The sequence below is a fragment of the Pristiophorus japonicus genome, chromosome 6 (assembly GCF_044704955.1).
Source record: "Pristiophorus japonicus isolate sPriJap1 chromosome 6, sPriJap1.hap1, whole genome shotgun sequence".
NCBI classification, from domain to species: Eukaryota; Metazoa; Chordata; class Chondrichthyes; family Pristiophoridae; genus Pristiophorus; species Pristiophorus japonicus.
Window position 1 is genome coordinate 117,623,693 of NC_091982.1, and position 12,525 is coordinate 117,636,217.

General features: G+C 48.1%; 1 protein-coding gene across 9 annotated transcripts in view; it reads right to left on the reverse strand.

The window, feature by feature from the left end:
• The window catches only part of LOC139265225 (uncharacterized), a 152,558-nt gene extending 141,351 nt beyond the window's left edge, over nucleotides 1-11,207 (reverse strand). For 3 of the 9 annotated variants that reach the window (XR_011593507.1, XM_070882152.1, XM_070882151.1), the window contains exons 1-2: nucleotides 10,768-11,207; nucleotides 4,623-4,805 (exon numbers count right to left, since the gene is read on the reverse strand). Coding sequence is in view for 4 of the 9 variants with exons in the window: in XM_070882152.1 (XP_070738253.1) it covers nucleotides 4,623-4,805; nucleotides 10,768-11,008 (424 nt within the window). In the remaining 5 variants the exon portion in view is untranslated. Of the gene's footprint in view, nucleotides 1-4,622; nucleotides 4,806-9,073; nucleotides 9,197-10,767 lie in introns of all 9 variants that reach the window. The other 6 variants (XR_011593508.1, XM_070882154.1, XM_070882153.1 and 3 more) reach the window with 4 other exon arrangements.
• Nucleotides 11,208-12,525: the final 1,318 nt, after the last annotated feature.

The following is a 12,525-nucleotide window of genomic DNA, read 5'->3' on the forward strand; positions in this document are numbered from 1 at the left end:
GCAGGAAGGTCCTGCTGCAACTGTACGGAGTACTGCGTGCAGTTTTGGTCACCTTACTTAAGGAAGGATATACTAGCTTTGGAGGGGGTACAGAGACGATTCACTAGGCTGATTCCAGAGATGAGGGGGTTACCTTATGATGATAGATTGAGTAGACTGGGTCTTTACTCGTTGGGAGTTCAGAAGGATGAGGGATGATCTTATAGAAACATTTAAAATAATGAAAGGGATAGACAAGATAGAGGCAGAGAGGTTGTTTCCACTAGTCGGGGAGACTAGAACTAGGGGGCACAGCCTCAAAATATGGGGGAGCCAATTTAAAACCGAGTTGAGATGGAATTTCTTCTCCCAGAGGGTTGTGAATCTGTGGAATTCTCTGCCCAAGGGAGCAGTTGAGGCTAGCTCATTGAATGTATTCAAATCACAGATAGATAGATTTTTAACCAATAAGGGAATTAAGGGTTATGGGGAGCGGGCGGGTAAGTGGAGCTGAGTCCATGGCCAGATCAGCCGTGATCTTTTTGAATGGCGGAGAAGGCTCGAGGGGCTAGATGGCCTACTCCTGTTCCTAATTCTTATGTTCTTATGAGTAGTTCCATTTAGTTCCACTTTTTCCCGGCGTTTTTTTCGGCGAGCAATATTGTGGGTGAGATGTGTGTGAGGTGCCAAATGTAAGGATGGCCAATCTACTGGCCGGGTGGTATTATTAATTCTTGGTGTTAATTACGTGCCCAAAGTAACACAGTGATATTAAGGGCATTGGGGTCGCCCATTCTGGTGCCAGGATGCCACAGCGTGGATTCTTTGATTTTGCGGCAGTGAAACTTGTCGACTATAATTGAATGAGGTCGGGGATATTCATCACAGCTCTGGCTACTCACCCCAGCACCCAATCCCCAGATAGGAGCCCATTGGCATGACAACAGGGCAATGCAAGAATCAGGTTGGTGACAGAGCAAGCTTATAAGGTTCTGAAAGATTCTGATCTTTGGATCAATGGGTGGGGGACAATGCCTGAAGGGGAGGATGCTACCCATTTCACACCATACCCATCAACACCATCATAGGCAGTCCCTCGAAATCAAGGAAGACTTGCTTCCACCCTAAAAGTGAGTTCTCAGGTACAGTCCAATACGTGAATTACAGTCTCTGTCACAGGTGGGACGGAGAGTTGTTGAAGGAAAAGGTGGGTGGTGTGTCTGGTTTGCCGCACGCTCCTTCCGCTGCCTGTGTTTGTTTTCTGCATACTCTCTGCGATGAGACTCAAGGTGCTCAGCACTCTCCCGGATGTTCTTCCTCCACTTAGGGCAGTCTTTGGCCAGGGATTCCCAGGTGTTGGTGGGGATGTTGCACTTTATCAAGGAGGATTTGAGGGTGTCATTGAAACGTTTCCTCTGCCCAGCCGGGGATCGCCTGCCGTGTAGGAGTTCCGAATGGATCACTTACTTTTGGAGTCTCGTGTCGGGCATGCAGCCAATGTGGCCTGCTCAATGGAGCTGGTCGAGTGTGGTCAGTGCTTTGAAACTGGGGATGTTGGCCTGATCGAGAACATTGATGTTGGTGCCTCTATCCTCCCAGGGGATCTGCAGGATCTTAATTGTCTATGGAGAAAGAGTCAGACTGAACACTGTGAGCTCAAAGTAATGTGTGACCGTAGTCTTTTATTGCAAGTCTCCAGAGTGCCTCTCCAACCTGTGAGGCCTCCTTAAATACCTGTGCTCCCAAGGGATTATGGGATCCCTTGGGACTCCAGGGGATGAGCTCTCTGGTGGCTGTACAGAGTAAATACAAGTTTACATGTATAACAACACTCCCCCCGCCAAAGTCAATTGTGTAACTATTTACAATGTGAGTCGATCTATGGCCCTTCTTGCCCTGGTTGATCGTCTCGGTGTGAAAGCTGGTATTGTTGAATCATTTGTTGGGCCCTCGCTGGGCTGCTGTGCAGCTGGCCTTGCTGGGCTGCCTGGTGTGTTGGGTCCTGCTGGGCTGCTGTAGATGATGGGTTCTGCTTTGTGGTCAATGGTGTGGCCGGTTGCCACTGGTGTGTATGTTGGGGGGTCAAAAAAGCTAGGGTCCAAGGTGGGTTGCTCAGGATAGTCGGTAAATCTGAGTTTGATTTGGTCCAAGTGTTTCCGGTGAATGAGTCCATTTGAAAGTTTGACCCAAAACACCCTGCTCCTCTCTTTGGTCACGACAGTGCCGGGAAGCCATTTGGGACCTTGTCCATAATTCAATACAAACACAGGATCATTGATTTCAATCTCGCGTGACACATTTGCGCTATCATGGTATGTACTTTGGTGAAGCCACCTTCTCTCGACCTGTTCATGTAGATCAGGGTGAACTAACGAGAGCCTTGTCTTAATGTTCATTTCATGAGCAGTTCAGCAAGTGGGATCCTAATGAGCGAGTGGGGTCTCATACGGTAGTTAAGCAGCACTCGGGATCGGCGAGTCTGCAGTGAGCCTTCAGTTGCTCTCTTCAAGCCTTGCTTGATAGTTCGCACTGCTCTCGCTGCCTGACCATTGGATGCTGGTTTAAACAGGGCAGATGTGACATGTTTGATCCCGTTACAGGTCATGAATTCTTTGAACTCAGCACTGGTAAAACAAGGCCTGTTGTCGCTCACCAGGACATTGGGTAGGCCGTGTGTGGCAAACATGGCCCGCAGGCCTTCAGTAGTGGCAGCGGACTTGCTAGCCAACATTATTCCACATTCAATCCACTTGGAGTACGCGTCTACGACCACAAGGAACATTTTACCCAAGAATGGGCCTGCATAGTCGACGTGTACCCTAGACCACAGTTTGGAGGGCCAAAACCATAAACTTAGCATGCCTCCCTGGGTACGTTGCTAAACTGCGAGCATGTATTACATTTGTCAACGCAGGACTCTAAGTCCACATTGATACCGGGCTATCACACGTTGGATCTGGCTATCGCTTTCATCATTACGATGCCTGCGTGGGTACTGTGGAGGTCATTGATGAAGGTATCTCTGCCCTTCTTGGGAACCACTACTCGATTGCCCCACAGAAGGCAGTCTGCCTGTATAGACATTTCAGCTTTGCACCGCTAGATCGATTTTATCTCTTCCTGCATTTCCACTGTAGTCCTTACTACTAGGGGGATCAAGGGGTATGCCGAGAAAGCAGGAATGGGGTACTGAGGTTGCATGTTCAGCCATGAACTCATTGAATGGCTGTGCAGGCTCGAAGGGCCGAATGGCCGACTCCTGCACCTATTTTCTATGTCTATGTCTATCTTGCGGAGACATCGCTGGTGGTATTTCTCTAGCGATTTGAGGTGTCTACTGTATATGGTCCACGTCTGAGTGAGACAGGAGGGTGGGTATCACTACAGCCCTGTAGACCATAAGCTTGGTGCCAGATTTGAGGGCCTGATCTTCAAACACTCTCATCAGGCGACCGATGGCTGCGCTGGTGCACTGGAGGTGGTGTTGGACCTCGTCGTCTATGTCTGCCTTTGCTTATCGTGGGCCCCGAGGTATGGAAAGTGGTCCACATTGTCCAATGTCACGCCGTGGATTTTGATAAGCAGGGACAGTGCTGTGGGGCGGGGTCAGATTGGTGGAGGATCTTTGTCTTACGGATGTTTTGTGTAAGGTCTATGCTTTCGTACGCCTCGGTGAAGATGTTGACGATGGCTTGGAGTTCAGCCTCTGACTATGTGCAGTCACAGACCGGCGATGTTCGGGCCTTCCTTCCACCAGTGATGTTTGGGCCTTCCACCCATTAATAACTAAATCAGTGGCTGCTGTGAGCAGGAACTGCATACACAATGTTATCCATGGGCCGCCCAGCAGGGGCAGTGCCTCAGTGTCCAGTGAAGATGAAGGTGCTTTATGTTGGACAATGTAACCAGGAACAGAGACCCGAGATGTGAAGTCCCTGGGGATGGGAGGAGGGAGAGGATAATGATGTGGAAGAACCTGCGGCAGAGGAGCAGTTACTGCAGGAGGAGAGGTGTGGGAATGTGTGACATCAACTTACTGCAACATGTGTGCTGCACAGTGATATCAGCAACTCATTGATAGTATTGGTGTGAGATATTGCACTTTTACTCGATACTGTGCTTTATTGTAATTCCATAATTTACATGTATCCACATGTATCAATTCTTGCTAATCAATAATTGTACCAATGACCGTTTTTCTACGCTAAAGACTCGATATAAATGCAAACTGTTGCTGCATGAATTATCTGTTATCAGGACCTATGGTTATCTGACCAAGTGAAACTGATGAACAATGTCATTGTACCACGACATATTCTAAACATGGACACAGTGTTGTTTCCCTGGAGAAATGTATTGTGTGTCATTGCTTTCCAAACCAGTGGTTGTGGGAAATGTTGCAGTGACTCAGGTTCTACAGCCTGGGCATTGCTGTTGAGGCAAAACTGTGCCAACTCAGACAGACAATATCCACACACGTTGCAATGGATGCAATAAATGGCCAACACTTCACCTTGAAGATTGTGTTGAGTATTTGTCATGAGCTACATTGAAACAGGAATGCAAGATAAACATCCATAGATCATGTTGGAAGAACTGAGCAGGAACGTGCAGGCAAAGATGACTTGGACATGGTCACTTACAGATGTGCGCAGCTTTAAGACATGGTGTCGATGTGGCACTGATTGGAAGGCAGCTGGAGACAGTGACTGAAGCTCCAGACTTTCTCGCTGCCGTGCTGATTTGCAGCTCATTCCTTATTGTCATTTTCACACTCTTGCTCTCCCACTTTGCTATTCTGGTTATCAACCTGCATGATGAGGGCCCTGTAAATATACAAAGTTAGTAAACATGTTCGTGAGGGGTTTGGGGGGAATAAAGGAGGCATCACTTTTCCAGCAAGCTATGTGAATGGTTCCATCAGGATCCCAATGGTACATTTAATAATTCTGCTTGTAGTCTGAGCTTCACTATACCTGGGCTTTGCTTCTATCTGAAGTTATTGTAAGGCAGACCTGAGCCATGGCTGCAGAGGGTAGACCTGGTCTCCCAGGAGACATTCCTCCCCAAGTCCATCCCTTTCATCTAATGATAGTGCAGATATCTGACTTATGATTTCACTTAAGACATTCTGGCAGCTCCTGAGCAAGCAATCACTGGCCTGCTTGATTCTGTTGGTGGCCACATTCCATCCGTCCATTGAGAGAATAAAGTATTTGTTGCTTCATGTAGGGCACAGCATTGTGCACATGGACTGAATGACAGCATGAGAACCATTGAGGGCCGTTACTTCTGGGAAAGCCAATAGATCTGTAGAATTGGTTCCCCCTCACATCACTCCTGTAGATTATTAACACAAGGATGTCAGTTCTTGCTCCGCTTGACCTTATTTTATTTATGGGAAGTAGCTGGCACTGAAGTTGTCCCTTCTGAAAGTGTGAAAGGAGCAAAACGCATAAACATTGAGAGTTGGGTGTGATGCCCAGTGGCAGTGTCTTAAGGAGTTTACCTCTTATCGGGAAGTCTTCCTGAAGGAGGAGACACAGCTCTGGAATTGGCTGCCTCACAAATCTTAGTCTCTTCAGGAATATTTTTACTCTCATTCCCAAAGTGCCCCATATGGAAGCAGTTGCGTCGTGGTGTGGTTGTTACCTTGTGTGCCATCTGTTGTCATCGGCTTCTGTTGGGTCTTAAAGAGCACTGAATATAATCCCCACAGTGTGCAACAACTGTCAGCCAAAGTATCCGGTGTTATAGTTCAGCTTTCTCCTCACACTTTTAATTGTGTTCAGAGATAAAGTAAGTCTTTATAATCAGATCAGTTTCCACTGACTAAAACCGGCACCCTTATTCATGCGCTGAGTGCGATTGTGTGCTAAGGAGCAAATAATTACTCCTAAATTATGGAATATTTCACCAGAGATGATGTGGATTGCTCACATTCTCCTGTCTGTTTCCAAAGGAGGTAAATTCCATACTGTCAACACCTTTCTCCTTGGGCCAATAGATTTGTTTACAAGTAAGATAATACATCGAAGTAGGGAGATGGTCTGTTAGATAATACACATTCACAGGGAAAACAAACGTAAATTAGTCTTCAAACAATCCAAATATCTTCTCTAGAATATACTTCTTACACAGTCTGATAATGTACAAGAATTTTGGATGAAATCGTCCATCAGAGACTTTTTGATATGATGTCGATACATCAGTGATGTGAAACTCCTTCTGGTGATCTTTCTGAAAATGATGTGAGTGAATTTTATTTGTAAACAGAATTACAGATAATGTTCAAAGACAAAGGTAGCTGTTGAGATAGGGATGGTTAGCAGTGAGCTATTGCTTCACTATCTCAAACTCCCGGTCAATCCAGGGTCTCAACTGTTCAAAATCCGCAATCCAGGATGTCTCCTGAGGATTTGGCAATGACAAGTGGATCCAATTTAAAGGCAACTCTCACAATAGAACCTGAAGCCACAAGGGTCTCTCTATAGAACAGTGAGAACTGAGTGTTATTTGTCTTTACAATTCCACCCTTGACTAACTATTCTTGTACTGTTTTGATATAGGCAGAATGATTTATTTATGTTTAACATTTTTTGCTCTACTCTCTTGTGCCCAATACCCTTACTAACTATTCCAATCAACATTAGTTTAACTAAGTTGGTGCCAGTCTGACCTCAGAGGTTCAAGGGAATGGGTTGAAGCCCCATTACAGATTACAGCACATAGTCTAGGCTGATACTTCAGTGCAATAGTTTGCGAACGCTGTCATTTGGATGAGATGTTGAACTGGGGCTCGGTCTGCCTCGATAGGTGATAAGGATCCCAGGGTACTATTTGACAAAATGCAGGGAGCTCTACTGGTACCAGCCAACATTTCCCCTATTGACCAATACCATTATACAAACAATGGCTTCTCTTTCCAGAGCATCATGGGTCTGACAGCATGCTCCAGACATCCTTCAATTTCGAGATTCTTCATAAGGAAGATTTTATTTGCCCCTCCCATACTCTACAATCCCCACAATCCTGCTACCATCCCTCCCAAGCCTACTACCACTCCACCCTATGCTGTTATATCCTATTAAAGCCTGCTACACCTTCAGACAATCCTAGTGCCATCACTTCCAACACTGCTGCCCCTCCACAGAACCCTGGTATATCCCATTCAACCCTGCTTCCACTCCACCTGGCCCTGGTATATCCCACCCAACCCTGTTACCCCACCACTGAAATCCTGGTATATCCAGTCCAACCCTGCTGCCCCTCCACAGAACTCTGGCTTATCCCATTCAACTCTGCTTCTACTCCACCTGGACCTAGTATATCCCATCCAACCCTGTTACCCCACCACTGAAACCCTGGTATATCCAGTCCAACCTGGATACCACTCCACCCTCCACTGGTACTCTCTCATTCAACACTGACACCAATGCACTCATCCCTGGTACCATGCTGTCCAATCCTGTTACTACTCCACCCATGCATGGTACCATGCCATTCAAACCTGTTTTGCCAGCACCCAACCCTGCAACCAAACACACCCAACCCTTCTATCATATCACCCAACACTGGTATTACCTCATTCGGTCACCCAGCCAATGCTACTACAATAGGCACACAACCTTCGTAGAATACCATGCAATCCTGCTCCCAGTCAACCCAACCCTGATACCATCCAACCCTACTAGCACTGCAACCAAACTTGATACCACTCAGAATTGTCCTGCCCAAAGAGCCCGGTTGACATAGCTACTCAAACTTGGCACCATCCATGCAAATCTGCTACTATCCCTCCCAATCCTTGTGCATCCCATTCAATCCTGCTGCCAGTCTACCCAATGCAGGTACCACCCAATTCTATCATGCCCACCCAAATGAGTTGCCAAAGCCACCCAACATTTGTATCATTCCAGCCAACCCTGCTCCAATCCCATGCTGTCACTGGACCTAACCTCAGTGCCATCCAATCCAACTCTGCTACCAACAAGGAATAGTTGTATTTATATAGCGCCTTTCACATAATAAAACATTCCAAGGTGCTTCACAAGTGCATAATCAGACAAAAAAATGACACCGAGCATAGATTTGAAGCAATGCCCTAAAAGAGAGAGAGGTGCAGAGGCGGGGAGGTTTGAGCGGGAAAATCCAGAGATTAGGACCTAGACATCTGAAAGCACTTCCGCCAATGTTGGGATGAAGGAAGTGGAGGATGCACAAGAGGCCAGAGTTGGAGGAACACAGATCACGGAGGGTTGTAGGTCTGAAACAGATTACGGAGAGATGGAGAGGGGCGAGCCCACAGACGGATTTGAACACCAGGATGAGAATTTTCAAATTGAGATATTGGTGGAGCAGGAGCCAATGTAGGTCAGTGAACACATGGGTGATGGGTGAACGGAACTTGGTGCGAGTTAGAAAGCGTGCAACAGAATTTTGGAGGAGCTGAAGTTCTGGAGGGTGTAACATGAGAGGCACTGCCAGACCACTGGAGTAGTCAAGACTGGAGGCAACAGAAGCATGGATGAGGGTTCAAGCAGCAGATGGATTGAGGCAGGGGTGGATATGGGCGATATTACAAAGGTGGAAGGAGGCGGCCTTTGAGATGCCAAGGTGATGGTGTCATAAGCTGAGCCCAGGGTCAAGTCGGACGTCAAGGTTGCAAACAGTCTGGTTCAGCCTCACAGAATGTGGCCAGGGAGGGAGATGGAATCGGTGACTAAGGAACGGAGTTTGTGGCAGGGACCAGACAATAGCTTTGGGAGGGCACCTCATTGGCACAGGTCAGGTGGGCACAAGCATCATCTTGGCCACATCTCCGGCACCCGCCAGGCCATGGCTGTTGGAGGCTTCAGGCCTACTCCGCCCGTGGGAGTCCCAGTTTGATAGACTGGATATTCATCCCCATAACCAAGACCAGGCGATCTGCTGCTGTCACGTGATACATTCCAATAAACCAGAAATACAATAGCAAGGATTCCCTGTTCTGTCCCTATGTTCCGAAGGATGGTAATGAAACGATAAAAATACTTTCAAAGAAGCAGTACATTCAGAGTGGGTCTCAGTGATGATAAATAAACAAACTGCTTACAAAACCACAATAAAACACCAGGAAATGATTTTCTCTCCTGCGGCTCCTGAAATTCTGCGCTTCATGTTACACCCGTTTTGAACCAGGGTAATGGCAGGAAATTCCCGTTTGTGGCTCTTCAACCTGGGGGCGGAGCAATTACAATGAGCAGAGACACGTTTGGGCGCAGGGATCGATAGAATGGGCGTAAAATATCAAATAGCGGCTGAATATAATTACGTGCGTAACATATTTGTGCCTGAGTTTCCTCAATCTTTTATGCTGGGTTTGGCTTTACACCCCGATTACACGTGTCTCTGAGCACACATACACAGGAAATTCCACCCTGACTGTGATTCTGTTGAACATGATTCACCCTCGAAATGTTGATAATTACACTCAGTTCCTGGTTTCATTTCTTGGTCCTTACCTCAGTAATGCCAACTCCACCGTCGCATCAATCATGAGACATGGGTGGCAGTGTGAGCTGCGAGGAGGATGCTGTGAGGCTGCAGAGCGACTTGGATAGGTTAGGTGAGTGGGCAAATGCATGGCAGATGAAGTATAATGTGGATAAATGTGAGGTTATCCACTTTGGTGGTAAAAACAGAGAGACAGACTATTATCTGAATGGTGACAGATTAGGAAAAGGGGAGGTGCAAAGAGACCTGGGTGTCATGGTACATCAGTCATTGAAGGTTGGCATGCAGGTGCAGCAGGCGGTTAAGAAAGCAAATGGCATGTTGGCCTTCATAGCAAGGGGATTTGAGTACAGGGGCAGGGAGGTGTTGCTACAGTTGTACAGGGCATTGGTGAGGCCACACCTGGAGTATTGTGTACAGTTTTGGTCTCCTAACCTGAGGAAGGACATTCTTGCTATTGAGGGAGTGCAGCGAAGGTTCACCAGACTGATTCCCAGGATGGCGGGACTGACCTATCAAGAAAGACTGGATCAACTGGGCTTGTATTCACTGGAGTTCAGAAGAATGAGAGGGGACCTCATAGAAACATATAAAATTCTGACGGGGTTAGACAGGTTAGATGCAGGAAGAATGTTCCCAATGTTGGGGAAGTCCAGAACCAGGGGTCACAGTCTAAGGATAAGGGGTAAGCCATTTAGGACCGAGATGCGGAGGAACTTCTTCACCCAGAGAGTGGTGAACCTGTGGAATTCTCTACCACAGAAAGTTGTTGAGGCCAATTCACTAAATATATTCAAAAAGGAGTTAGATGAGGTCCTTACTGCTAAGGGGATCAAGGGGTATGGCGAGAAAGCAGGAATGGGGTACTGAAGTTGAATGTTCAGCCATGAACTCATTGAATGGCGGTGCAGGCTAGAAGGGCCGAATGGCCTACTCCTGCACCTATTTTCTATGTTTCTATGTTTCTAACACACACAATTCCTTCCAGCTCCTTACAGAAACTCTGGGGTGGAATTTTGCCGATGTGTGATGGTGTAAAACAGGGGATGGTGAGTCGGGAGCCCGTTTCACATCTTTCTCATTGAGCTCAATGTAAACAGAAATGGGCTGAGATGGGGGTCGGTTGGATTCAAATCTGAATCGGTTTCTGGTGCAGCAGCAGCAGGAGTCGGGGCTTGAAATCTTCCCTTGTTCCAACAGAGTGACCCAATAAACACATCGCACTGTCACCCACACTGATACCCAGCCACACCCCAAACCCACACACCCGCCATTCCCCGACCATCCATTTACCTTCGATACCCAGCTCGGACTCCAGCCCGCCGAGCATGTTCCCATCGAACTCCCTATCCAGCTCCGGGGAAAGATGCACGCCACGTCCCTGGCTCGGGGCCCAGTGCCTGCCGACAGCGGGCTGGCAGCTCACGGAGCCGACTCGCAGCTGGCAGTCTAACTCAAGCCCCGTCTGGTGGCTCCTCACATCATCATGGTCACACTTTACATCCCGCACACTGAAGTATCTCGGGGCACCCATATTCCCCAGAAGTGTTTCTTGCTGCAGACAGGAACCTGTGATGCCAACACAACCCCGTTATATATTATTCTGTCCATGCCTCTTCCTACCCGCATCGCACTCTCAGCACTGCTCGGCTGTGCCCCGGCAGCATTCAATTCCTTCAGGGCAGGATGGTAGAGAGAGCGCTGCCCCGGCAACATGGGCCCCGGTGCGGACTCGGCCATCAACAGAAAGATCGCGAGAGCGGGAGGGGCGGGAACTACAGAAAAATCGCGAGAGCAGGAGGGGCGGGAACTACAGAAAAATCGCGAGAGCAGGAGGGGCGGGAACTACAGAAAGATCGCGAGAGCGGGAGGGGCGGGAACTACAGAAAGATCGCGAGAGCAGGAGGGGCGGGAACTACAGAAAGATCGCGAGAGCGGGAGGGGCGGGAACTACAGAACGATCGCGAGAGCGGGAGGGGCGGGAACTACAGAAAGATCGCGAGAGCGGGAGGGGGAGGGGCGGGAACGGACCTGTGAGGGGAAAATAAAATCAATGTGTGACGTCACAGTAAAGCTGGGAAGGGATTGGTCGGTAAGTATTTCTCTCTTTTTCGAGCATTGCTTTAAATTAATAGCCTGGATTAAAAATTAAAACATTCAAAACTTGAAAACTTCATGAATTAAATATAATATATTTGAGATGGCAGGGGAGGTGATGTGTTACAGCTGCAGCATGTGGGAGCTGGTGGACACCAGTGTGACCCTCGGCGACCACATCTGCAGCAAGTGTTGGCTGCACGAGGAACTTCGGCTCCTAGTTGATGAGCTGGAGTCCGAGCTTCAGGCACTGCGACACATCAGGGAGGGGGAGAGTTACCGGGACGCTGTGTTCCAGCAGGAAGTCACATTCCTTAGCTTAAATAATTCAAATCTGGTCCGTGGTCAGGGACAGGAGGTTGTGACTAAGAGTGAGGAAGGTATGGGCACCCAGGAGGTAGTGATGGAGGAGCCTCGGCCTTTGCTCTTGTCCAACAGATTCGAGGCTCTTACTCCCTGTGTGGGCAACAGCAGGGACTGCAGGGAGGATGAGCAAACTGACCACAGCACCATGGTACAGGTGGCCATTCAAGTTGGAGGAGTAAAAAGAAACGTTGTAGTGGTAGGAGACAGTAACATTAGGGGGATAGATAAGGTTCTCTGCAGCTGAGAGCGTGAGGCCCCGAAGGCCGTGTTGCCTGTCTGGTGCCAGGGTTAAGGACACCTCCTCTGGGCTGGAGAGGAACTTGGAGTGGAAGACGGAAGATCCAATTGTCGTGGTCCACGTAGGTACCAATGACATAGGTAGGACAAAGAAAGATGTTCTGCTGAGGGCTTATGAGCAGCTACGGGCTAAATTAAAAAGCAGAACAACAAAGGTAATAATCTCTGGATTACTACCTGAGCCACGAGCAAACTTGCATAGGGTAAATAAGATCAGAGAGATAAATGCCTGGCTCAAATACTGGTGTCGGAGAAATGGGTTCGATTCATGGGGCACTGGCACCAGGATAA